The sequence below is a fragment of the Arabidopsis thaliana genome, chromosome 2 (genome assembly GCF_000001735.4).
Source record: "Arabidopsis thaliana chromosome 2, partial sequence".
In the NCBI taxonomy this organism is placed as follows: Eukaryota; Viridiplantae; Streptophyta; class Magnoliopsida; order Brassicales; family Brassicaceae; genus Arabidopsis; species Arabidopsis thaliana.
In genome coordinates this window covers 14,133,037-14,158,156 of record NC_003071.7, presented here as the reverse complement: position 1 = coordinate 14,158,156, position 25,120 = coordinate 14,133,037, and the positions used below count along the sequence as shown (strand labels likewise).

General features: G+C 35.1%; 8 protein-coding genes and 1 long non-coding RNA gene across 20 annotated transcripts; 5 read left to right on the top strand and 4 right to left on the bottom strand.

Moving 5' to 3' along the window:
* Positions 1–292: 292 nt before the first annotated feature.
* AT2G33410 (RNA-binding (RRM/RBD/RNP motifs) family protein) lies at positions 293–2,304 on the bottom strand. Its single transcript, NM_128901.4, has 2 exons — positions 1,851–2,304; positions 293–1,714 (listed from the first exon to the last, which is right to left on the bottom strand). Exons 1-2 carry the CDS (start codon positions 2,070–2,072, stop codon positions 722–724), a joined length of 1,215 nt encoding a protein of 404 aa, NP_180899.1. The 5' UTR covers positions 2,073–2,304; the 3' UTR covers positions 293–721.
* Positions 2,305–3,578: 1,274 nt separating this feature from the next.
* On the top strand, positions 3,579–5,451 carry AT2G33400 (FK506-binding nuclear-like protein). The gene is made up of 3 exons (NM_128900.3): positions 3,579–3,839; positions 3,957–4,051; positions 4,187–5,451. Exons 1-3 carry the CDS (start codon positions 3,756–3,758, stop codon positions 4,824–4,826), a joined length of 819 nt encoding a protein of 272 aa, NP_180898.2. The 5' UTR covers positions 3,579–3,755; the 3' UTR covers positions 4,827–5,451.
* On the bottom strand, positions 5,039–7,164 carry AT2G33390 (uncharacterized protein; the record flags this gene model as incomplete). Of its 2 annotated transcripts, none has more annotated exons than NM_128899.5 (3): positions 6,781–7,164; positions 6,205–6,624; positions 5,039–5,516 (listed from the first exon to the last, which is right to left on the bottom strand). In NM_128899.5, the coding sequence occupies exons 2-3, from the start codon at positions 6,441–6,443 to the stop codon at positions 5,459–5,461; spliced, it is 297 nt and encodes a 98-aa protein (NP_180897.1). In that variant the 5' UTR covers positions 6,444–6,624; positions 6,781–7,164. The 2 variants fall into 2 exon arrangements, with proteins under 2 accessions (NP_180897.1, NP_001324479.1); NM_001336453.1 differs by lacking the exon at positions 5,039–5,516 and adding an exon at positions 6,060–6,114.
* On the top strand, positions 5,496–6,228 carry AT2G08575. The gene has a single exon (NR_140370.1). It is a non-coding gene; the product is annotated as an other RNA (long non-coding RNA).
* A 1,090-nt stretch (positions 7,165–8,254) lies between the features above and the next one.
* Positions 8,255–10,775, top strand: arpc2b (actin-related protein C2B; the record flags this gene model as incomplete). 4 transcript variants are annotated; one of them, NM_001202737.2, is made up of 10 exons in its annotated part: positions 8,255–8,446; positions 8,672–8,738; positions 8,837–9,044; positions 9,126–9,295; positions 9,426–9,503; positions 9,629–9,761; positions 9,857–9,948; positions 10,036–10,092; positions 10,194–10,236; positions 10,336–10,775. In NM_001202737.2, the coding sequence occupies 10 exons, from the start codon at positions 8,388–8,390 to the stop codon at positions 10,551–10,553; spliced, it is 1,125 nt and encodes a 374-aa protein (NP_001189666.1). In that variant the 3' UTR covers positions 10,554–10,775. The 4 variants fall into 4 exon arrangements, with proteins under 4 accessions (NP_001189666.1, NP_001323477.1, NP_001323478.1 ...); NM_179877.1 differs by having other exon boundaries at positions 8,388–8,446; positions 9,656–9,761; positions 10,336–10,654; NM_001336451.1 differs by having other exon boundaries at positions 10,036–10,236.
* An 826-nt stretch (positions 10,776–11,601) lies between these two features.
* On the top strand, positions 11,602–13,326 carry RD20 (Caleosin-related family protein). Of its 2 annotated transcripts, NM_128898.4 has the most exons (6): positions 11,602–11,885; positions 12,160–12,309; positions 12,393–12,478; positions 12,575–12,669; positions 12,762–12,887; positions 13,023–13,326. In NM_128898.4, the coding sequence occupies exons 1-6, from the start codon at positions 11,783–11,785 to the stop codon at positions 13,171–13,173; spliced, it is 711 nt and encodes a 236-aa protein (NP_180896.1). In that variant the 5' UTR covers positions 11,602–11,782; the 3' UTR covers positions 13,174–13,326. The 2 variants fall into 2 exon arrangements, with proteins under 2 accessions (NP_180896.1, NP_001031472.1); NM_001036395.1 differs by lacking the exon at positions 12,762–12,887 and having other exon boundaries at positions 11,686–11,885.
* Positions 13,327–13,390: 64 nt separating this feature from the next.
* AT2G33370 (Ribosomal protein L14p/L23e family protein) lies at positions 13,391–15,029 on the top strand. 2 transcript variants are annotated; one of them, NM_128897.4, is made up of 4 exons: positions 13,391–13,525; positions 13,855–14,139; positions 14,221–14,262; positions 14,357–15,029. In NM_128897.4, exons 1-4 carry the CDS (start codon positions 13,513–13,515, stop codon positions 14,437–14,439), a joined length of 423 nt encoding a protein of 140 aa, NP_180895.1. In that variant the 5' UTR covers positions 13,391–13,512; the 3' UTR covers positions 14,440–15,029. The 2 variants fall into 2 exon arrangements, with proteins under 2 accessions (NP_180895.1, NP_001324123.1); NM_001336450.1 differs by lacking the exon at positions 13,391–13,525 and adding an exon at positions 13,526–13,698.
* Positions 15,030–15,038: 9 nt separating this feature from the next.
* On the bottom strand, positions 15,039–18,397 carry AT2G33360 (cadherin EGF LAG seven-pass G-type receptor, putative (DUF3527)). Of its 2 annotated transcripts, NM_001084531.1 has the most exons (4): positions 17,946–18,175; positions 16,962–17,353; positions 15,622–16,496; positions 15,039–15,463 (listed from the first exon to the last, which is right to left on the bottom strand). In NM_001084531.1, the coding sequence occupies exons 2-4, from the start codon at positions 17,254–17,256 to the stop codon at positions 15,287–15,289; spliced, it is 1,347 nt and encodes a 448-aa protein (NP_001078000.1). In that variant the 5' UTR covers positions 17,257–17,353; positions 17,946–18,175; the 3' UTR covers positions 15,039–15,286. The 2 variants fall into 2 exon arrangements, with proteins under 2 accessions (NP_001078000.1, NP_180894.1); NM_128896.6 differs by having other exon boundaries at positions 15,622–17,353; positions 17,946–18,397.
* A 2,584-nt stretch (positions 18,398–20,981) lies between these two features.
* On the bottom strand, positions 20,982–24,347 carry AT2G33350 (CCT motif family protein). 5 transcript variants are annotated; one of them, NM_001336448.1, is made up of 6 exons: positions 23,031–23,107; positions 22,880–22,941; positions 22,046–22,792; positions 21,709–21,906; positions 21,504–21,632; positions 20,996–21,428 (listed from the first exon to the last, which is right to left on the bottom strand). In NM_001336448.1, the coding sequence occupies exons 2-6, from the start codon at positions 22,892–22,894 to the stop codon at positions 21,321–21,323; spliced, it is 1,197 nt and encodes a 398-aa protein (NP_001324047.1). In that variant the 5' UTR covers positions 22,895–22,941; positions 23,031–23,107; the 3' UTR covers positions 20,996–21,320. The 5 variants fall into 5 exon arrangements, with proteins under 5 accessions (NP_001077999.1, NP_001324045.1, NP_001324047.1 ...); NM_001084530.3 differs by lacking the exons at positions 22,880–22,941; positions 23,031–23,107 and adding an exon at positions 23,994–24,347 and having other exon boundaries at positions 20,982–21,428; NM_001336449.1 differs by lacking the exon at positions 23,031–23,107 and having other exon boundaries at positions 22,880–23,015.
* Between the last annotated feature and the right edge of the window lie 773 nt (positions 24,348–25,120).

Sequence of the window (25,120 nt, the reverse complement as noted above, 5' to 3'; positions counted from 1 at the left end):
CTAGCTACAATGTATTGCTTTACTCACATGTCAGAAGTGTTAGATTAGCCGCAGGATTTGCAAAAACTGGAATGCAGTAGAGAAGATAACTTATTACCGTAAGAGAGAGAAAATGATTTAGAGACGGGCCGGTTTGGATTAGAAACGTCATGTTTGAACAGCCACCAAACAGACCAGTTTAGTCAGGTTTTGTCTGACAAAAGACAATATTTTAAAGTTCTTGGGACTGTTAAGTTTCCGCCAACACGACCTTCATGTAACAACGCAATCTCAAAGTGATTTATTGCAGCTCTTGCTCTACCAAACACTTTTCTTAGATCACATTGAACACTGAGCAAATCATCTTCCCCTAAACAGAGGAGATGCAAAAGCAAGAATCTGTGAATGGAATATTCAACAAAAATGAATGAACCAAAAGGGAGATGAATAATGATAATCTGGAGGATGTATCGTTAAACACAAACACTAGAGGATAACAGAGAAAGAAAACCATTCCAAAGCGACAAATATAAATAAGCACGCAAACTTAAAAACTACAACTTGATAGGAAATAGTATCCGGAATTGCCTGAAAACAACTTATTGAGAAACTAACAAAAGAGATAATCCAGCGTAGGTCCACCTCCTGGTCTAACCGCCAAAGACGTGACATGGTTAAGGCGGAAAGCAGGAGGTTTCAAGGTCAGCGATAAAACCACATTCTAGTAGTATTTCTTCTTCAATCACTGTTGTTGAGCTTGCCTACCACTTCCATAACCTCCACCATAACCAGCTTGCCCGTTGTTCCCTTGGTGATTCCCATAGCCTCCAGAGCCATCTAAAGCATCCGCATAGCCACCGCCACCATGGTTGTTAGGCATATTCCCAGATCGCCCCCCTACTGCACCATAGGCAGATGGAGTCCCGTAAGAGGAATCATTTCCACCATAGCCATAACCTTGACTGCCATAACCTGCAGATGCACCAGCTTGACCCATTACTGCTGAACCAGGACCACCAGAACCACCCCACGGAGCTGCATTTCCATATCCCACATTCCCATAACCCGATGGTGCTTGAGCGCCCCATGAACTTCTTGGACCACTTCCAAACCCAGCTCCAGGGACACTAGGATTCCCATAAGGCGCACCAGCTGGATTGCCATACCCACCAAAACCCCCATAACCTACACCATTGCTTCCATAACCATAACCAGTACCATACCCAGAACCACCATAAGGAGGATAACCACTTCCAGTGTTTTGCGGCTGCATGTATCTATTAGAATCCACACGACCCTCATAGCCACTTCCACCAGAACCACCATAGCCCGGAAACCCTCCAGCTCCACCACTGCCACGACCACCACCACTGGCTATTCCAGGGTTAGCATCTTTAGGAAGAGCTCTTTTAACTTCGACTTGTTTACCATTCAAATCGTGGAAAGTCTTATGTAAAACAAGGTCAACCGAATCTTCAGAATCAAAAGAAACAAACCCAAATCCTCGAGGACGCTGTGTAGTCTGATCAATCATAATGACTGCATCACTCACAGGACCATAAGTCTCAAAGTAAGCCCGAAATTCATCTGATGTTAATGCAGGAGGCAAACCTCCCACGAATATCTTCTTAGTCCTCACGTTAGCTCCACTATCAAAATTCCTAGAAGCATTAAAAGTCCCTGATCTCCCAGCAGGACTCTGCTCCTCTCTAGACATTGCTCTCTTCACATCAACCTAAGAAATTAACACAACTTAAATCCATCAAAGATGAAAATCAAACCTCGACAACAACAAGATTCAAAGTATCAATTTTTACTATAAAGATTCAAAATTTAGAAAGACCCATTTGAGAAACAAGATTTTTGCTTACATCTCTATTATCAATATGGTGCTTGTCCTGAAGAACCCTATCAATAACAGCAGGATCCGAGAATGCGACGAATCCGAATCCTCTAGGACGACCAGTAGCTTTCTCTCGCATAACAGTGACCTGCAAAACCTCGCCGAAATTGCTGAAGTACTCTCTCAGAAGATTCTCGTCGGTATCCCATGAAATCCCGCCGATAAATAGCTTTCCCTGATCTGATTCCATTGTGAGTTTTTTTCTCTCTCTTCAACCCTCCGGTGATACCCAAAAACCCTAGATTTAGTACCGACAAATCTCCCCGGTGAAGAAGAGGAAAGAAGCTGTAAAAATTTCAGTGTCCCGAGAAAATTAGGGTTTCGGGTTTGTGAAATTGGGTGAGAGAGAAGAGAGAGAGATTAAAAAAATAAACAGACTTTGGAAAATAGCGGCCAATTGGGTTAAAGTGAGTGAAAGAGAGATCGACTTACCAAAAAAAAAAAAAGAAAGAGAAGACTTTTCCATATCAGCTTCGTTTATTTATTTATTTATTTTTATTTTTTAGTCATGTAATAATAAGTTCCATTTAGAGATTTAAAATGGTTGATAAATTTTATTATTAGTCGTTAATATGTTGGAAAAAAAAGGAGAGAGATATATGAGCAAGAATGTAGGTTATAAATGTTATAGTGATTCCATGTTATATAAGGATCAATGACCTTATTATTTGAGAAAAAATGTTAGATCATTTTAAGTCTTTGATTTTTTGTATTAAAATTTGTTACTWTYATATATATATATATATATATATATATATATATAAAAGCATTAATCGACAAAAAAACCATATCTCAAATCGAGCTCATCAAAGCAATCTTTCTACTTCTCTCATCGAAATATATCGAGCATTGATGGAAGAAATGAAATATCTGCAATTTTACAAAAAAAATCAAACAACGTGGAATGTGCTAAGAATCGTACATTTTCGTATTAATTCAAATGTATGTTAAGAAGGTCATTGATCCGAAAAATAATAAACACTTCATTTGGCAAACTTTGTGAGGGTGTGGTATTAAAGAAGAATTTATATAATCAAAGAATACAATGTAATCTACAAATTCAGCTTACAAGGGAAACCAATTAATCATGTTATTTTGTATAGATGCTAGTACTGCAAATTTGAACTCTTAAATGCAACATTATGCTGTGACCAAAAAAAAAAAAGCAACATTAATCTCTCTTTTTTTTCTAGTCATCAACGTTATTCTCTTAACTCTTAAGAATATTTTTGTCGCAAAAAAAAAATTAAATTATTAGAAACTCTAAAATTATAAATTTAGAAAACAATTCCTATTAAATAAAAATTGGATCGAGGAATCTCAAAAGAAAGTTCTTAGATAGTTATAGCCTGATATTTTCATATTTTGGTGATAACTAACATTTCTAAAATCAAACTTAACTTAAGCTGTTTTCAGTTTTCACATATTCATAATCATATTGCGCAAGGTGATCAAAATTTGTGCACCACTTGTTTAGAGTGAACGTTGAACTTAAAAGGCATAAACGTAGGCCTAAATCTGTCTTTACAGACCTCAAAAGTCAAAAAGCACATTAACAACAAACTGTTTGAAATGGGCCGCAAGGCCCAACATTCCTTGGTTGTGCATAGAAACAAATAAATGCTTTTATTTTGGCATAAAATGTTATAAAAATAGAAAAGGAATCCAATAATTAATTTTGTCTCATCTTCATAAAGAAAAGACGGCATAAACTCCGTGAGCCCACCGTCACTTTCATCCGTTTGAAACCCCAACGTTCCTATTTCTCTCTTTTCAAAACACCTCAACGAGGCAACAAAGTAAACAACTAATCATCTCTCTTCTTCTTCTTCCTCTCAAGTATCGAAACCGAAACAGAGAAACATCACCACCAATGGGATGTTTTATGGGTTGTTTCGGTCTCTCTTCCAACAAAAAACGCAGAAATTCCATTAGGAAGATCCTTCCTCGAGATCAAGTAAGCTTTTTTCAATTTTCCACAATAAGTAAAATAACACTCTTTCTTCTTACTCTATCTCTTTAAAGTTTAGGTTTTTTTCCATTACTCTGATTTGAACCTTAACCTTTATTGCAGAGAATCTGTAGCTATGAGCCGCTGCTTTCTTCAGATCCGACAGATTTCAGTACTGTTTCAGATAACCCTGAAAAGATCTCAAATTCGAACCTCAGGTATAATGTCTTAGGGGCTTGGATTTACTTAAAAACTGAAACTTTTTCTTAATCTGAGTTATGAAAAGCCAAAATGAAACCCAATTTTAGCAGAGATTATCAATTGAAATGGCTATTTTATGTTTACTGTGTCAGGAGTGAGGTAGGGGAGGAGGAGGAGAAGAAGAAGGTGACTAAGAAGACGAGGAAGAGAGTCAGATTTGACTTGAATGTACAAACCTATGAACCTATTGTACCTTCAAGATATGAGAATGCTTGCAGTGATGATGAAGAGGGGAAAGGAGGAAGAAGCAAGGGATCTTCGGCTATAGATAAGAAACCAGAGGATCTAAGCAGTAGATCTGTGTATCCTTCAAACTATAGATACCACAACTGTGTGGATAGTTTTGAGGATGAAGATGATGAAATGGGTTATGGAGAGAGTGATTTGGAAGATGAAGACTATTACACCGATAATGAAAACGACTATGAAGATGATGCTGATGATGAAGATGAAGAAGAAGAAGAAGAGAATGAGCAGGACGTGGCTCCTCTTTTGAATCCAGTGGAGAATCTTGCTCAGTGGAAAGCGGTTAAAGCAAGGCCAGTGAAAGTTAAACGGGTAATGAAAGAGAATGTTGAAGAGGATATGGATGATCAAGCAAAACCACTACTGAAGGAGATAATCGTTAATACTAGCCTTTCCAATTGGTTGGCCTCACCAAAGAGTCTTCATGCGAATGGTTCATCGAAGAGATCCCCAATTGTGGATATCACCAACATGGAGAACAGGTAAAGGTTTCACAGTGGTTAACAAGAAGGAAGAAGAAGAAAAACTGTGTTTTGTTTGTTTGTCTTTGTAGCATTTCTGATTCTTTGTGTGTGTATGGATGGAGGTTTGTATTTGTTTTCCCTTTTAGGGCTATTCTTCCCACTGGTTGTTTCTGCAACTACATCTTGATACAAGTTGTGATCTTTCAACTTTTTTGGATCAAGTACTATAAGAAGAAGAGAAAAAATAATAAATTGCTGCATATTATACTTACAACTTAACAAGTGTGTATGTTCGAGAAACAGATACATAGTTTACTATCAAAACACTGTCAAATCAAACAGCACTCGATGATCTTCGCTTTGAAGATCAGCCTCTATTGAACAATACAGCAATAATAATCTATATACTCACTCTTGTCACTGAGATGAGACAATCTGATATAGCTTATGAGTCTAAATCCCTTGTTTGGACTGGCTTCTTGTCAGAAGTCACCTTAGCATAAAAATCAGACAGTTACATGATTGTGATGCCCAATCGCTCAAGTTCTCGTTTGTCTGTCCTCACAAAAACTGATGGCTGAAAAGAAGTCAGATTACAAGGACGAGCTCATTGTTAAACTCCATGTTAATGGTGGTTGATTGCGGATTGGTGGACTACATAATTGTGCAGATGCAGGAATCTGAATCATCGTCCTCTGTATCGCTAACTTCGCTGCAAGCATAAAATGGCAGACGTAAGATATATAGTTGTTTTCAATTGCCAAGGGGAAAAACAACAATGTAAAAGAGTAAGTTCTTAAACAGAAGATAACTACTCTATTGGACCTTCAACTACCAATATGGATGTAAACGACAAGCTTTTCCAATGGGTTTAGTTAGTGTTTCTAGACATAGTAAGTAGATTATCTTCAAGGTTCTTTACTAAATTCAGATTCCACAACCCCAAATTGAAGTGAGAAACAGGACTACAGGTTTGTTTCGTCTATCAGTTAGTACACTAAACTGCTGCCAGATAGGAGCACAAACGCTATAAGAAATTTATCAGCTACATTACACAGGGAAGCCAAATTGTTTCTCATAGGCTCATCAACAAAAATATTGGAAATAGTCAAATCAATACTAATCTAAGGTTTACAATATGGCTAGAGCAACTATAAGAATTTCTCTATGGAAACCATTCTTAAACAAAAAGACCACCAGTCAAAGATCAAGAAGACCACTCCAAAAGCACGGAAATAGCCAAAACAAAACTAACCTAAGGTTTCCGATACGAATCCCGCATTTGCAAATCATTAACATTTAAGTAAGAGCTAGACCAAATAAAAGAGAAGAGAATCACGATACAGCGAAAAACTTGAAATAATACTCTACAGAGATAGTGTTGTTAAGGATGATATTACCTTGGTTCATAAACTAAAACCTCAGCAAGATTGTCTCCTTTAATGTCATTCCACTGCACAGTCCTCTTAATCTTGTCAGTGCTTCTAGACATGCCTCCTTTCCTTGGAGGCAATAAACATTGTGACTCACTTTCTTCTTCCTCAAAGATTTGATCTTCAATTTCACTGCTATTTAAACTAACTATAGCCTTATTCTCACATCCATTAGCTTCTTTACCCTCTCCACGACCCGTATCCATAGCAAATCTTCAATCTATGGAAACTAAACCCCAAGCTTAAACAATCTGGAGAAGATAGAGATATCACTCGTGTTCCCTAATTCATGTCAAATACCAAATACCACCTGATCATTCATAAACCCTAAGCTCCCTAACCATTAACCTCAATTTCGCTTCAGTATTCAGGGGTTTGAATTTGATCCTGATACAAAACAAAAGATAAATATGAATCTAACAAACCCTAATCACAAAATCTGAAAATTTGTGAATTCTAATATATCAAAGTCAACGCTTGGATCATGAATCAAGATCAGGATACGAAATCAGAAAACTGGAAATGAGAAAAAGCATTACTTACGTAGTAAAATGGCTGCGTTTTCTCTCGATTAGACGAACGAAAAAATCTCAAATTTTCTCGAGGAAAAAAATCAAAACTTTGACAACGATTAACACAAACAACAAACACCCATATCGAATTTCAACAATAATCGAATCCAACAATCCAGGGAAACCTCGAATTTCCCAAAATTTTGTTCTGATCCGATAACGAGAAAAAAAGAAAAGGGAAAGTGAAGGATTGAAATCTGAGAGACGCGTTTCTCTCAGCTGAGTTCTGATTGGGTGTCGAGAAAGTGTGCGAAAAGAAAATTCGTTAAATAAGGAATTAACGGCTAAGATCAAACTTGAGATATTTTTGTAGATGAGATTAAAACTTGTTTTGGCACACGGTAGGTAATCTCGTTATGAGATTATACTTCGGCCGTTGACTAATCATTTTTAATTAGCAAACTTGCAACTTTTTAATTACTTGTTTTTTTGGTTAAACAACAATATTTTAATTAAACAACTTGTTGAGCTTTTATGTGTTCTATAATTTAATAAGCTTTGAATTTTTCATGTTGACAAATTCAATATAGACTTCTAGATTTATAATTGATAATAAATTAAATTGATAGAGGTCTAGTTATCTTAGCATATGTATAGTTTTATGTGACTAAGATTACTTTTATAGTTTTAAATTATATAACAAATCAGGGTATTTTACAAGTTGTATTATCAAAATGAATCTATATAAATAAAACATGAATTTATATATTGATGGTCATCATAACAAAGACACATTTTGCTAAAAGATTTTATTTTCCTGTTTCATAAAAAAATAATATTAATAAATAAGTTATAAATTCATGTCAGATAATATGGTTTTACAATGACCATTCTTTTACCCTAAGTAAACCTCACGTCCACACTGAATAGAAAGAAGAATTGTGACTTAGTATGTGGGGTAAACTAATAACTATATGTTGGTGAAGTCAATAATAGCTTGCGATTTGTGTGAAACCGACGCTTAATGTTCATTGGATTAGCTTGGATTACATTCCAAGTATTGCTTTTTTAATGATAAGATTAATGTCCACATAATGACAATAGAAAAACAATCATTTATGTTTCTAACAGTAGAATTTTGCCTTTGAGGTTGAATAAAGATCAGGGAAAAAATATATGAAAATCTCATTTTCCATGGTTTCGATATTTTAGATGTAATCTAAGTTTTTGGAAAAAACACATTCTACCTCTGTCAAATTCCTTCTGTGTCATCACGGGACCGTGCGAATCGGCGTCCATCGGATCCCACAGCTTTAGTCCGAAGGCTGAGAAAGCATTAAAACTCTTTATCAACGGGCCTATGTTTATATTCGGCTCACAGGTACATCCACATGTTACGTTTCAGTGGCAGATACAATAGCTAAAATGTTTTCTTAGAAAGAAAGATAAAAAAATGATTGCAAATTTAAACTGACATTTTACTCAACATCCAACAATTCACCAATGCACGAAAGAAAAAGCGCACTTATTAGGCTCTCACACAGATATATGTGCAATGCACACATAAAAAGTTATAGATTGATGACATTGTAAATTATAATTATTGTACCCTCAAGTTTCTTCCGAGGTGTTTCAAGAATGGCATATCTCGAAAGAGCCTCTCCAACGTTGAAAGAAACACTCCTCAAGATATACCGGTAAGCCACACTCTCTCTTTTATTCTCTGGTCCAATTTCATTCCCGGTTTAGCTACCTCCGTACCTAACAATATTTTCCGGCTTAACTTCAATCAAGATTATTTGAAATGATTTTGTTAGTATGGTTAGTAAACATTAATTTCCAACTAAAAATCAATTGGCAATAAGTTCATATCCAATGCCAATGTGAGACATTATAACATAAGGTTATTGAATCCATGGCAGTGCTGAAAAACCTATTGAGGTCGATCAACATTTCCATGAGTTTGGTTCGATTGAATACCATATCAAGGTATATTTTTGGGGCTTCCTTTTTTTAATAATAATCTTCTTTCTTATTCGATTATATGTGCTCTTACAAAATGAAATATATATGATTTGGACATGCAGTACTCGGTTTCGGATCCAAATATTGTGCATGTATCGACGTCGACGTTGCTTGAGACACAAGGAGCAGTGACATTGAAGGAGATTTCAAGTTACACTTATGAGGTGATTAAGAATATTGGAGTTGGTGTGATTGACATCGTTGATCCACCAAGATTAGGGTTTCAATTGACCCTTGGCCTAAACCTTGATAATATACCACGTGGCAAAGGTAAGCTTCAATATTGAAATGTACTTTTTCCCGCTACTTAGTTATTATAAGTTTTTTTCATATTTACTCATTCAAATGCAGAAGCGATTAAAATCATTACAAGGATTTCTGAACTACAAGCGATAATATTAAGTAGCCAACTAAAAGAGATGCTGAGAAGTTTAAATTTTCAAGATGATTCACGATCGATCAACAACATGCCCATCAGGATTGTTTATCACCCAAGTGAACCTTTCTACGTCTTTAAACAGGTTTATTTTACCGCGTTTTATTCGTTTATCTGAGTTACATCCAACTAAATATAATAATGGATAGAGACCAACGTCTAAAATTTATCGAATAACTATAACTATAAGAATAAGTCTTTGAATGTTTTTTCAGCCGGAAAAAATCACGGCCGTGTTTCCGATGAATTTTAAAGACAATTCGGATGTGGTCATCGCCACGTCATTCTTCCAGGTACAACTAAAATGCATACAATCAATGGGTGGGACTAGAGTTTTGCATTGAGACGTCACTAAGGTTTCCTTTGTCAAATTTTATCTTTTTATGTTAAAAACAAATTGGACAATACATATAAAAAGGAACTAGTTGAAGTGGGAAGCCAAAAGGATATGGGAAAAGCCCCACAATGTAGTTGGTCGCCAATTCCTCCTCTCCAACTTAGAGGAGAACCGGTTCAAGACTTGACCACCAATTCTGGTTTTGTATCATTTGGTACGTTTTGTGTCATTTTATCTGTTTATAAAACTTAATCCAACATCTTTAATTAGTATTCTTAAATGTCAAAGTTCAAACAATTCTCATTGCAGATATTACTTCACGGCACATTGAAGGAAAGAGACTGGACAAAACGGTTTGGAACTTGCTAAATTTCTACGCATGCGCTAAGTACCATATTAAGGTACATTAGTTCTAGTTTTTCAAATAAAATATAATAGATTTTGTGTTCTTGTAATTGAAAATTTTCAACCTCGTATTGTTTAAATAGTGCTCGAGAGGGTACATACAGAGACGGATGAGAAAAAGAATGGAAACTTTAGTTAAGGTATTTTTATCATATATTACGTACACACACGAATCTACAACAATAGTTGACATTTCATAAACAAAATAACGTATGTTTGTAAATTTACATTATATACGTAGCTGCTAAATAACACAAGCCTAGAAGAAGAAGCTGCTCAAAATGGTATCCTTTTTTTTTGTTACCTTTAACCTTACTTAGGTTTGTATATATAAAAAAGTTATATTATCATTTTTTCTTTTCCATTCTCTAATTTCTATATAGAAAACGGAAGATGCAAATACGTAAAGGAGTTTGTGAAGGTACCAAAAGGTAAATTGATGATGAAACAAAGATGCAAGGAGATGACAAGGAGAGTGAAGATAAGCAAGTTCCGGATCAAAATCAACGGTTGTGCTCGGTTTCGATTCAATCAGCGGTGGATATCTCTCCCCAAATTCTCTTCGAAACCATCAGATAAATCATACACAAAATTGGACTAAGTAATCACTTAACTTGGAAAGTCTCAAGAAAGAGGCTCGGTGTTGTTGTTTTTTTTCTTTGTCAACATGCTTTAAAATTGAATTCGGGGAGCAATATTATACGTTAATGAATATCTTGACAACAAAAAAAAACGTTATCAGATAAACTTATGGATATAATTTGGTAAACCAAAAATAAACCTAATCAAAAGTTGGCATTGAATGCAGCATGTTACGTAAGAGCTTTGTACAAGTACCATTCACTCTTTTTACTTTTCAATGTATACAATCATCATGTGATAAAAAAAAAAATGTAACCAATCAACACACTGAGATACGGCCAAAAAATGGTAATACATAAATGTTTGTAGGTTTTGTAATTTAAATACTTTAGTTAAGTTATGATTTTATTATTTTTGCTTATCACTTATACGAAATCATCAATCTATTGGTATCTCTTAATCCCGCTTTTTAATTTCCACCGCACACGCAAATCAGCAAATGGTTCCAGCCACGTGCATGTGACCACATATTGTGGTCACAGTACTCGTCCTTTTTTTTTCTTTTGTAATCAATAAATTTCAATCCTAAAACTTCACACATTGAGCACGTCGGCAACGTTAGCTCCTAAATCATAACGAGCAAAAAAGTTCAAATTAGGGTATATGATCAATTGATCATCACTACATGTCTACATAATTAATATGTATTCAACCGGTCGGTTTGTTGATACTCATAGTTAAGTATATATGTGCTAATTAGAATTAGGATGAATCAGTTCTTGCAAACAACTACGGTTTCATATAATATGGGAGTGTTATGTACAAAATGAAAGAGGATGGATCATTCTGAGATGTTATGGGCTCCCAGTCAATCATGTTTTGCTCGCATATGCTATCTTTTGAGTCTCTTCCTAAACTCATAGAATAAGCACGTTGGTTTTTTCCACCGTCCTCCTCGTGAACAAAAGTACAATTACATTTTAGCAAATTGAAAATAACCACGTGGATGGACCATATTATATGTGATCATATTGCTTGTCGTCTTCGTTTTCTTTTAAATGTTTACACCACTACTTCCTGACACGTGTCCCTATTCACATCATCCTTGTTATATCGTTTTACTTATAAAGGATCACGAACACCAAAACATCAATGTGTACGTCTTTTGCATAAGAAGAAACAGAGAGCATTATCAATTATTAACAATTACACAAGACAGCGAGATTGTAAAAGAGTAAGAGAGAGAGAATGGCAGGAGAGGCAGAGGCTTTGGCCACGACGGCACCGTTAGCTCCGGTCACCAGTCAGCGAAAAGTACGGAACGATTTGGAGGAAACATTACCAAAACCATGTAAGTGTGAATGTCCAAATTTATGATTTTAATGTGTAACAAGCGGGAAATTAAGTGGTTACGTTAAATGAAACTACAAAAACATCCAACTATTAACATGACAAATCGTATATTATCCATTTTTAAAAGTTATGGTGAGGACATGAACATGTTTCAAATTAAGTGTACCTTTCAAGATTTGTAGTGTTCAACACAAGTCACAATAACTTAAAGAAAAAATGTAATTTTCTTGAAAAAGATACATAATAATCTAACGTACAAAAATGAAAAACAGACATGGCAAGAGCATTAGCAGCTCCAGATACAGAGCATCCGAATGGAACAGAAGGTCACGATAGCAAAGGAATGAGTGTTATGCAACAACATGTTGCTTTCTTCGACCAAAACGACGATGGAATCGTCTATCCTTGGGAGACTTATAAGGGTAATTATTACTTGTTATAGTCTCTTCAAAGACTTCAATCTTCAGAAAAAAAAAAAATTCAAATAATTGTATAAAAATTGCAGGATTTCGTGACCTTGGTTTCAACCCAATTTCCTCTATCTTTTGGACCTTACTCATAAACTTAGCGTTCAGCTACGTTACACTTCCGGTATGGAAAATAATCCAGAGACCCTTCGAATTTAATTTGAATTTTATTATTATTTTGTGATTTTAATTTATGTTGTGATCAATTTTATGTAAAAAGAGTTGGGTGCCATCACCATTATTGCCGGTTTATATCGACAACATACACAAAGCCAAGCATGGGAGTGATTCGAGCACCTATGACACCGAAGGAAGGTAACATTAACATATATGTAAAATATAATATCCAATAATTTTAAATAGAATTTTCATGATACTCAATTTTGTAAAATTGCGATTGTTTATAGGTATGTCCCAGTTAACCTCGAGAACATATTTAGCAAATACGCGCTAACGGTTAAAGATAAGTTATCATTTAAAGAGGTTTGGAATGTAACCGAGGGAAATCGAATGGCAATCGATCCTTTTGGATGGTTAGTACTAAAAACATTATTGGTTATTAGTTGATTTTTTTGAATGAAATTTATTAGTTGATTTTACATACACGGTAATAAGTTAACACTAAATCCTAACGAAATCTGCTAAATTTGTTGTGTTGGTTATGGCAGGCTTTCAAACAAAGTTGAATGGATACTACTCTATATTCTTGCTAAGGACGAAGATGGTTTCCTATCTAAAGAAGCTGTGAGAGGTTGCTTTGATGGAAGTTTATTTGAACAAATTGCCAAAGAGAGGGCCAATTCTCGCAAACAAGACTAAGAATGTGTGTGTTTGGTTAGCGAATAAAGCTTTTTGAAGAAAAGCATTGTGTAATTTAGCTTCTTTCGTCTTGTTATTCAGTTTGGGGATTTGTATAATTAATGTGTTTGTAAACTATGTTTCAAAGTTATATAAATAAGAGAAGATGTTACAAAAAAAAAAAAAAGACTAATAAGAAGAATTTGGTATTGTTCATTTCATGATTAAAATGGTTCATGGGCTATCATGGGCCTAAAAGGCCTTTTCCATAGGTTTAAACCCTAATCCTTTCTTCTCCTTCATTTTTCTACTTCGATCAGACGCCAAACATCAGAAGCCCTAGAGCTTGAGCCGTCGAAAATGTCGAAGCGAGGTATGTCTTTTTCGATTCCAAGCCTTCTTCTTTCGTAGCTGTTGCAATTTAGTATAATTTGTTTTTGAAGCTTCCATGGCTGTTAGATTTAATAATAATTGAAATCAATCTACTACTCTCAGTATAGAATGCTCGAAAGTTTGAACCTTTGATCTCGATTTCTTCAATTCCAAGTAATATGATCTGATGTATTCATCTAGACAGCTCATTAACAACATTTGATATCAAAAATATTGAATTTGAGACTTGATGTTATTGAAAACAGAAAAGGTAAATGTTTTTGAGCATTGTTCTAATGGTGCTTGTGTTTTGTTGTTTGATTTGATTAGGACGTGGAGGAACGTCTGGTAACAAATTCAGGATGTCACTTGGTCTGCCCGTTGCAGCCACAGTGAACTGTGCAGACAACACTGGTGCTAAGAACCTTTACATCATCTCTGTTAAAGGAATCAAAGGTCGTCTCAATCGGTTACCTTCTGCTTGTGTTGGTGACATGGTTATGGCCACTGTCAAGAAAGGTAAACCAGACCTCAGGAAAAAGGTTCTTCCTGCTGTGATTGTTAGGCAACGTAAGCCATGGCGCCGAAAGGACGGTGTTTTCATGTACTTTGAAGGTAATTTTGCATACCTCAACAATTTCTCGAGTTGAAGTTTATGATCATGAGATTGGTACTGATTCGGTTCTTGGATCGTAGATAATGCTGGAGTGATTGTGAACCCTAAGGGAGAAATGAAAGGTATTAGTTTGTTTATTCCATTAGTTCTTTGTCAAACATATCTTGGCAGTACATTGTTTTCTGAAACATGTTGGTGGTTTGTTTTGGTTTTCAGGTTCTGCAATTACTGGACCTATTGGGAAAGAGTGTGCGGATCTCTGGCCAAGGATTGCTAGTGCTGCTAACGCCATTGTCTGAAGATCATTTATCACTTTTGCTGGTTATGTATCTGTCTTCAACGAAACGCGAAATAGTTGGTGTTTTGAGTGTTTTAAGTAGAGACGACAATCTTTTGTGAGCTTCAGACATATTTCCAGTTTCTAAGAGATTTTGCTTAGATTTTTCCAGTTTCTGATTTTGTGAAAATCAATTGCTCAGAGGTGACTATTAATAGGTCATAAAAATGAGTTATAAAGTCGAAAATTATGTGCAGAAGAAACTCTTACAAAACCAGAATATCATGAAGGTGAAAATTTGGAGGCAGCGAAATCATGTGGTCTACAATATTTGGAGGCAGCGAAATAATCTGCTTCACAATCTTCAGCGTCTTGCTCCGGCCCTCATCTTCAAGTTCATTGACCGCGAGATTCGAAACATCATCACCTCGAGAAGGCACCGGGCGCGTTGGCGGTCGTTAATGCTTCTTTGGATCCGTTAATCCACCCAAATCTTACGTAACTCTATTGTAATCTTGTTTTACTTTTTTGCCAAGATTGCTTTGGTTTGGTTTTGCTCTGTAAAATCACATTGTTCATTCTAATGATATTAACAAATTTAGCAAAAAAAAAAAAAATCATGAAGGTGAAAATCAAAAGTCAGAATTTACATTTTACACAACTCTTTGAAAAACAATACCAAAGCCCACATATGATTCCAGTAAAGAGACAATGATATACTTTCTATAGATTTAAACAGAAAGCCAAAAAATAAAAAAATAAAAATAATATCTACTAATTTGTAGATATTGTTAACTCAAGAACCCAACTAAAAACTATGAAGGCTGAGTTTTGCCCATCTTACTTTGTGCAATCCTTTCTTTTGCTAGTTAAGCTTCTGTACACTTCTTTGACGACCATGGCCGGAGTCTCTGGCTTTGGCTATGAATGTATGCTAAAGCAATTGAAAAAGATTGCAAAACTGATATCTTTGCTTGAGACTGGACAAAGTAGAGACCATCTCGAACATTCATGATCCTTAGTCCAGGACTTCCCTGCATCAATCCCTGAAACGAAAACACACAACGAATCAATCGAATTTCAGAGTCAATATGACCAAGACTGATTTTTTAGTTGATGAGTTATCTTGAATGCAAGAAAGTTTCCATTTTTTGAAATCTATGATGTATGGTTAAGGAAGTGGTAACTGGATCTTGAATGCTACCTCTGTGAAAAGCTCAAAAAGATTGCATTGGCCTTCACTTTGGTCTTTTCGCGCTTGGCCTTTAAGGACGGTTAAGGGGCAACCCAAGTCCCATCCAGAGCAATCACAGCATCCACCGGATTTCCATCTCTGAATCAAGCTCGAAGGACCACCGTTTCTATTTCTCGGCCCTCCGTGAATCCCTAAAGGAATCACAACATCTATGCTTGTGGAATGCTTAGAACATTTAGAAGCATCCTTGGTTCGAGCTAAGGGAATTTTCTTGAGAAACTTCATGCCCCAGCCTCCAACTTTTTCGACTTCTTCTTCTTCTTCTTCTTCCACTGGAAACTGTTCTCTCACAACAACAGCTGAGGTTTCAAGATTTGGTGGAAGGTCATTATCCAGTAAACTTATGGGTTCAAGATCGCTGTCATGTTCTTGAAATGGCTCCCAAGAACAAAAATCCGGTATGGAGCTTGTTCTACTGAATCTTGAGATACTTCTTTGCCTTGAAGTGCGTTTGGTGCTTTTGAGAGCATCAACGACTTTCTTAGGCAATCCTCTGTTTTTCCTAATATCTTTGTGGCACGGTAACTGCGGATTTCCACCACTGCTGAATAGAACAAACTGTCTCTCTACAGTTTTTTCATTCGTGGACGAGACAGAAAACAAAGTTGATACCTTTAGTTTACCAACCAAATGCTGCGGCTCAGATCCGCGACCTTTCTTCAAATGGATCAAATACGAATAGTCTAGAGAACTACGGTCGAAACCTGACCCAACACTAGTAGTGCTTAAGCTAGCTACATAGATCTCTTTCTGATCATCCAGTGAGAAAACAAAATGAGGCGTCTTGTTGTCTTTCATAGTGAATTGAAGTGTTCCTTGAGAAACTGATGAAGATGGAGACCACGAGGAAGAAGATTGCTCAGAAGAAGAAGAACTCAATGAATTTGTGCTTGATAAAGAAACTGCCTTTCGGGGCATGTTTCCAGAATGATAACTCAGAAACTGTGAATCCGGGGTGTTTTTTTCCTCTATCTTCCTCACAACATCATATGAAACCAACTCGCTTTCACCATTATGGTCTCGCCTTGTCCCGATATTATTACCATCACCATCTAATGCTTCGAGACTGTGTAACGTAGGCTTATCAAGCATATATGTAACCCTCTTGCAACCTATAATTGCACGGCTAATCACTGGACTGCCTGAATCATCTACCAACGGAAGATCAAACACAAGGCGAGCAACATTTTCTTTGGGGATAACAGGTAAATCGAAGCGACGTGAAGACAAACTCATCTTTGATCCTACAAGATTCAAAGAAAGGCTGCAACTGGCTGACTTAAACGCACTGATATTAATCAGGTCAAGGCATCGACGGAGATACTTCTCGTCTACTGACACCAACTGCCTTGGGATCTTGTTATCGAAGAAACTAGTGGCACGAGAAAAAGATCCCTTGGGACCGTTTTTAACAATCTGTAACCACTTTCCGCTGTTTGAAACTAAACTACATTGCTGTCTTTTCTGGCTCAACAAGTTCCCTGACTTCAATAAGCCATTTCCCCCAGACAGATTCTCATCAATGTTCAATGAATCTTCAAGCTCAAGATCATCCTTCTGAGCATCAGGAGAAACACTTCCCATCGTTCCGCTCGCTATACTCAAATCAAAGCCGAGCAAATTTCAACTTCCCATCTTCTTATACAGATTGAAGAAAGACCACTTCCAAGTTCCAAGTAATCTGAAAGACAAACATGAACAGAACAAGTGAGCATATTAAGTCAAAAGTGAACAAGATTTTAACTATTTTGGACACAAGACATCTTCAACAACCTTTGTATTTTGTAATATTGTCAAAAATCAAAATTGTGCAGAATCCCAAAATGTACTATACAGAAATCTACTGTTTCAAATAGAAGCTGAATTTGAGACTCTTAATGCTAACAAAACTAATTTGCGGAAAAGTCAAGGTCTTTAAATATGACCTAATCTCTTACCTAAAAGCAACAAAAAGCTAAAAACGAAGAACCCTACACAATATTGACAATCAAAGAAAAGCTTGAATTTTTAGATGTAGCCATTAATTGAATCACAGAAAAAGCTAAAACTTTGATGAAGTTTCCAAGCTCGAAAGAAACATTTGAAGAATAAGCACCTAACTCAAGCTAACAGAGAAAAAGTAGAAAGGTAGGAATTTTACTCAGGAGTGACCTAGAAACTAAAATTCTCTATCTGAATCACTTCATGTACCAAAGCCAATCTAGTAAAAAGGAACCCACAAGCTAGTTACTAGTAATAACTCCAAGAACAGATTTTTAAAAACCAATCTATACCTGGAGGATGGAAGAAGAAGTGATTAGATCGAAGCAATCTCCTCCACCAATTCTGGATTGTTGCGATCTTCTTCCTTCCGTGTCTCCAATTTCTTCTATGTTAAGAGGAAGCAGAGGAAAAGAAGCAAAATTTCTCCTTCTAATAAGCAATTATGAGTGGGAAAAGCTTGGAAGCAAGAGTTTTCTTCTCTGGGTTTCTAGAGAGAGGGAAAGAGATGGGTTGGTTTTTCACAAAGGCACGTTAATGTCTGACTAGTAAGTAAGTACCAATGGAGACGAAGAGAAAAAAGGAACGTCTTTATTTTTGGTGTGTGTGTGGTGACACTTGACTATGGCCACTACTAAGGAATGGTGATTCTTACAAATGCGGACCCACTTCTTTGTGTTGTGTGTTTCTTTTTTCTCTCTTGTGTCAAGGCTCGAGATTTAGGGTTTTTTAGTTTAAAGTGTGGATTTAGGAGGGTGAGTGAGCTGGTGGGCACGATCGAGAGAGAGAGAGGGAATCAAAAGGAAGGTAGTGATGGCTACTTGTTGGCGAAAAAGCAGGAGTTTTTAGTAGTAGAAGTTACTGTTTCAGAGACTAGTGCCCACATTATTAACTCCCCCATTTTCTTCTACTATTTACTTTTTCTATTTTCACTATTTTCTTTCTTTATTCTTTATTAATTTATTTTATTTTCATTAAAGTTTTTTTTTTCATTAGATCTTCTTTTTTCAATTATTGATTTTTTAGAACTTTTTTATGTTAATTGTATGGATGATGTAGTGGATCGATTCAAATTCATGTGCTTAGGTTTTGATTTGGACGTTCTTATATGTAGTTGATTAGTATATAACTCTTTTGCTAACGAAATTAGCCCGATCATTAGAAAATTTTGGATGACCAATTTTGATATTGAAATTTATACAAGTGTCCATGATGTTTACCAAGACCGGATCGAGTTAGGCCATTATTTAAGGAAAAAAAAAAGATACGAATAAGAAAAAAAGACAAAAGTAGTATTAATTGTAATAAGATTTAGTTACACATCAAAAGAAGAAATTTCTTAAATTTCAAGCATGTATTTATTATACGAGTTTCAACAAAGTTTCTAAATTCTCTAGTTAGTTTTGCAATTTGATTGTTGTTAAATTTTAACAAATTTGTACTAAACATGCAATACTGACTTGACTAATATAAACATTCAACCAGAAAATAAGAGGTTTTTAAATTGTATGATTGTGTTATAAAAATGGTAGGTTTTTAATTAGATAGATATTGAGTGATTTGTTAGAAAACGGTCGACTTCCAAAGTAGGTAGCTCCGTATACAATAATGGCAAAGGTTAAATTAAACCTATATATTGTTTGAAAGTTTTAAAACAAACCCTACAATACATATTTTGCCTTTTTTATACATGATTAAAATATTTGACATTTGGAGGCTTTAGAACATATATTGATATTTTATCTACGAATATTGAGAATATATGGACCAACCCAACAAAATTACAAAACTGTTTTGTCTCATTCCGGACCGTGAGCTTGTGGCACATGGTTGACTCGACCATTTGGTTGCACCTTCACTTACATTTTTATTTAAATTTCAAAATTCAAATACGTAAATTTCGATAAAATAGTATAGTGAAATTTAGTTCCACTACATATGTGTATTATTCTTCTTGAAGATCGTAAATGTCAGTTCAATTATTCATCTAGAAGATTATATGTTTGTAAATATATATCTATATGACTTTAAATATACGTGTAAATTCAGTCGACCTACCGTACGTATTATAAAATTGATGCTCTGGTTTGTATACTCTAAGATTCTCCTCCACCAAATCCGGTCCATTTGTTTGCACTAATCTCATTAACCTTTTTAAAAAGGAAATGTGAAGCATCAACCAGAATACATGTTTCTTCATGCATGTGATTTAGTCTTATTTCTTGGATTTTATAGTTCGTTAGTGTGTCTGGTCGAAAATCATATCTATCGATATTTTTGATTTTTGACACACGTGTAGATGTTCTGGAAAATAAGTTATAAAATAGACTCGAAGTTGATAAGACTTGTGTCGTGATCAAGTTGTGTAAGTCTATCATCTATATAGATCAAGATCGGATGTTTTAATTTTCAAAAGAGTAATTATAGCCATGATGAAATTTTTAACTCATTGGACTTTTAGGATAAGTTTTGTTTGCTCTGAACACTTCGATTATACGATAAATTAAGGAACCAAACAATGAAATCACTTTGCGCTGTCAAAAAAGAAAAAAAGAAATCACTTTGCATTTATTCGACCGTAAGATTATAAAACTGTATTTATCGTGTTTATAAGTCAAATGGCATAGTTAAACTCTTGAATATATATAGTTTTATATAACATAAAAATCTATAGTGATTTCATAAATTTGATGGTGACATTTCAATACCATAATTCATCTCTAAAGTCAAAATCACTATATTTTAATATTTGCCGTTGATACGTTTGGTTCGAAGTTATTGACTTAGTCGCCATTTATATTTTAACAGTCCTCGGTTAGAACTTAGAAGTTAAAAAAAATTAGCAAATGGGTTTTCACTTTTCAGAAACGAACAAAAAGAACTATTCAACATAATAAAATATCGAATTATTTCATTACAAAGTTACTACAAACCTTTTTGTTCTTCTTTCAGTTTAGCAACTATATATGGCCATGAAATTATGGTACGATCATCATTTATTGCGCATGCATCAAGTTGTCAATCGTTTAAGCTTTACATTAATCTTAAATGGTAGCCTACAAGGGAGGCCTTAATTATATAATTGATCTGTAACACTCTGTTGGCCCAGTCCAACATTTTGATACTAACAAATTAAAGCCCAATTATTTCATCTTTTTCTTAAAAATAGTTACTACTATCCTTTTTTTTGGATCAAATAGTTATTATCTAATTACTAATTAGATCTTCTAACCAGGTGTTAGACATGACAATTTGACCGGTCTATTCATTTTGTATGCATAGAACATCTGAATGATTTGAGAAGCAAAATAATAACTCATATGACGATTATATATATAGAGTGTTCAGGTGATAAAAAATTCAACTCAACTTATCAAATACAAGACATCACATATCATAGTATCTACAAAATTTCCAAATTGCTAGGTAACATAATTACAACCTTATTCTCACTACTGATTTATTCATCCAAACCTGCCTAAACCCATTATTCATTATTTATTTTCAATACGAGTTAGATTATTTATTTTTTTGACAGAAGTCACAGAACTTGTTGGGGGCATGACAAAACTAAGTATACAAGTCATAACTCTATAGCAATACTATTTGTGTAACTATTATAAGATTCATGTTAAAACATGAGGTATATGTGGTGTTGCACTTGGAACTCAAATCCAAGATTGGATTGGGTAGTTGCACTTGAAGGAATTTGCTCCACTAATGTGTGCAAAAATGTCTGAAGAATCTACCAATTGTTCCTCATCCTTCACTCCCATCTGTAAACCCAATCGGCTTAGTTAGTTTTCACATAAATTCATATAAATCGAGTTAAAATAACCCGGTTTTCTTACATCGTCTTCATCTTCATCATCATGATGGCTTGAAAAAGCTTGTCTATTTGGCTCACCAAATTCATCATTCTTTGCAAATCTTCCTCTAACTCTTGGTCGACTATCTGCCAATGTTTTCCTACACGCATACTACAACCCCCCAAAAAAATCATTGGGACAACATTTAACAACGGTTAAGTCCGGTTTGGTTTAATAAAAACCGAACCTTGATTTTCTTGTTGAAATTCCTTTCGTTCCTCTTCTTCATGTACCTACGAATCTTCTCTTTCCTTTGCTCAGGGGAGAGTTTTCCAACTTTGTTCAACGTTGAGTCTTCTAAACCGTTTATATCGACCGGTCCTAATGCTGGATGAGCTTGAGGTGTCACCAAGTGGCTCTGGTTCTCGGCGCCACCACCAAGTGCCTTCTTCAACAAAATTAAACCGGTTAGCATCACATCAGAATACCAACCCGGTCTTGTGACCGGAAATCTTAGCTCCATACCGGTTCTTAAAGATAACCAAACGTTAACCGGAAAATATTTGTAACAAAAACTCAATTACCTGGAGATCTTCTGGATTAAACATACGTTTGATGGAATCCGGACAAAAAAAACCACCATTATCAGCTTGAAAGTCCATCAGTGGATCATGTGGCTTATTGATTTCTGATCCCACATGAATATTCCCGGGAAGATAACCGAGATTACTTTCAGCAGATAATAAACCGGTACTCATATACGCCGGTAAACCGGACGAACGGAAGAAAGAGCAAGAAGGGTTCAAACCAAGATTGTAACTTGGGACTGAAGAAAGACAATCTTCTTCGAAAACCCCTGATTGTAAGGGAGGAGGAGCTAGAGAGGAAATCGCCGATAGAGACAGAGGATCTCCAGAGTATGAAATGTTAGGAGGCTGATGAATAACTTGGAGACCTGATGAGAAATCAAACTGGTCTTGGCTTATTGCCGTGAGGAGATGATCGATGACTGGATATTGCAGTGAAGATGATGAGAAATCGATTGAAGCCGTTATATCGTTTTCGAAATCTTCTTGTGAATCAAAGATTATGGACAGATCCGTGTTGTTGTTGTCATCTTCATCGTCTTGAAGGTTTGTGTTCTTGTTGTTGTTGTTGTTGTTACTGTTCTCAGTTGTTGTGGTGGTGTTAGTGTTGGAATGGAAGCTTCCGGATTTCTCAAGAATGTTTGAAGTAGAGGTGACTTCAGAGGATTGATTAAAGGTTTCTTGAAAGAGTTGTGGATCGCAGAAATCGAAGATCTGAGCACTAAGAGGGCTCGTGATATCATCCTGTTAAGATAATAAAAACAATAGTTAGTTTCAAAGATTAGATCGAGCATGGAAAGTAAATGAACCAAGATCTTTTGAAGAGATTACGTTAAAGCCAAGCATCAAAAAAAGGTAACAAAGGTTTTGGCTTGAGTCACAAGAAATTAGAACTGGTGAAATCATAAGAAGCTACAAGATATTAGTTCTTAAATCTTAAGAGAAATTTATTTATACTTAAGTAATTTTGTTCTGGCTTAACTATGTTAAGAATCTGTAAGATGTTTTGATTCTGTTTTTCGACATCCAAACACTCCAAAGATTTTGGTGTCTTGATCAAATCCAATGTTTGTTTGTTATCAATATTTGTTGAGGACAACACAAGAGAGATTAAATGCATCTGTTCTTTTATGTGACATGTTAAGAAGAAGTGTTCCAATTACTTCCAATAGCTAAAAAGATAAAGTAAAGAAGAGTGGAGTTTCTATAAACGGAAAGTTTTCTGATTCTGGTATTTCCTTTTCGTATTGACAAAATAATTTAAAATTGCCTGGTATGAACCAACATCCAGATTTTTTTCCCACAAAGAAAAAGTAAAGGGCACTTCATAAAATATCAGAACATGTGTGAAACCCATTATGATCATGATCATATACAAACCCATCATGATAACAAACAATGCTCCTAGTGAAATTCACGTAATATGTAGATTTTGCATAAAATCCAAGGTGAGAGATTAAATCTAGCATTTTTCGTTTGATGAGAATAAAAATCTATACTAAAATACGATAGATATAGTGAATTATGGTTACAGTTATTTTGTAGAACAATATTGTTCCATATCATGTGACGATTTTCTATTGGTTTATAAGTAATAATCGTATGCCAATGAGAATTATGATAATGATTGTTCAAAAAAAAATCGCATGGAAGGACAAATTGAAGTGCGGAGAGAATAACAAAGAAAGAAAAGCGAAAAGAATGAAGCAATTTATAAGAAGATCAAATGGAATATAAGTAGAAGAAAATGACGTTACACCAAAAAAGAAAAACTAGCTGAAATTATAGGGTAGTTGCCGAATAAAAGACTACGGAATAAAAATTAATCAGTTTATAAGATTAGACTCGAGTTTATATGATCTATACATGTAAGCAAAATTTCAAAGACAAAAACATCTACGCATTGCATGAATAAAAATGAAAGCAATAATGAGAAGAGAATTACGATGGAAAGCTGATCGTGAGAGTGAGACGAGATCATGTCTTGCAACATGTTTGTGTTCTTTGTATATCTCCAATGTTAATGCGAAAACTTTCTGGGAAAATAAAGAAAATTCCCGAGAAAATATGAATTATAGCAAGAAAATTAATGAACGAGGCTTCAAGGATGATTTGTGGAATAATATTGGAATGAGTGATGTATGATGAACAAGAAAATCCATGGAAGAAATTCAAATATTGGGAGGAAAAAACAACAAAAACTGAAAAAACAAAGAGGTAATTGAATTAAAAACAGAACAAAGGTTCTTCTGTTTGGACAGAGAAGAAATTCAAATTCTTATAGTTTTCTGGAAAAAAAGAGGTTATGGGAGTTTCACGTAACAATCATACATATATATATATACTTTTGGTTTTATGTGTATGTATATATTTGTATATACTAAACTAATGCATGTGTGTTTCAGTGTATGTACAAATTATTTTCACATAATTTTTATAATATATTCCAGCGTGGACTTGATGCAAAAATGTGATACCCTCGATTCTCCTCTTCACATGACGTGGAAAGCCCACGTAGATATAATGGTGTTGACGTGGGTAAAGGATCTCACGTAGGAGGAAACTATTTAGACCGGTCAATGAGTTTGACCCAATTCTTGTTCCGTGGATTTTGACGTTTTTGACTGAAAATCGTCCTAAATTAAGCCCTATATTCGTGGAATTAGTTTCTATGTTTTTAATTTAGATATGCATTTTTCTATCTTTTATCTCGTTTGCTAATTTTATTGACTTGGCTCATGATTTCCCGCAAAGGAGAGAAAAAGATTTCGACCAGGTCAGTAAAGTATTAGAAAATAGAAGATATCTAAAGTAAAATGCTACTGGACAAAATGTCTTTGGACAATAAGCATATTATTTGCCTTAAGAAAATATTTAGGGATATCAGATAAAATTCGAAAACAATGTTTAACCAACTTCGAACATTTTTTTTAATAAAAAATATGAAAATGATTTCATATAGAAAAATGCTTTGATTGTGACAGTTTGAGCATAGGGTCAATGCATTGTTATTCAAAATTGAGAATATTTCACTTTCGTACACTTTTGTTATTCTAATAACCATAAGGTCCA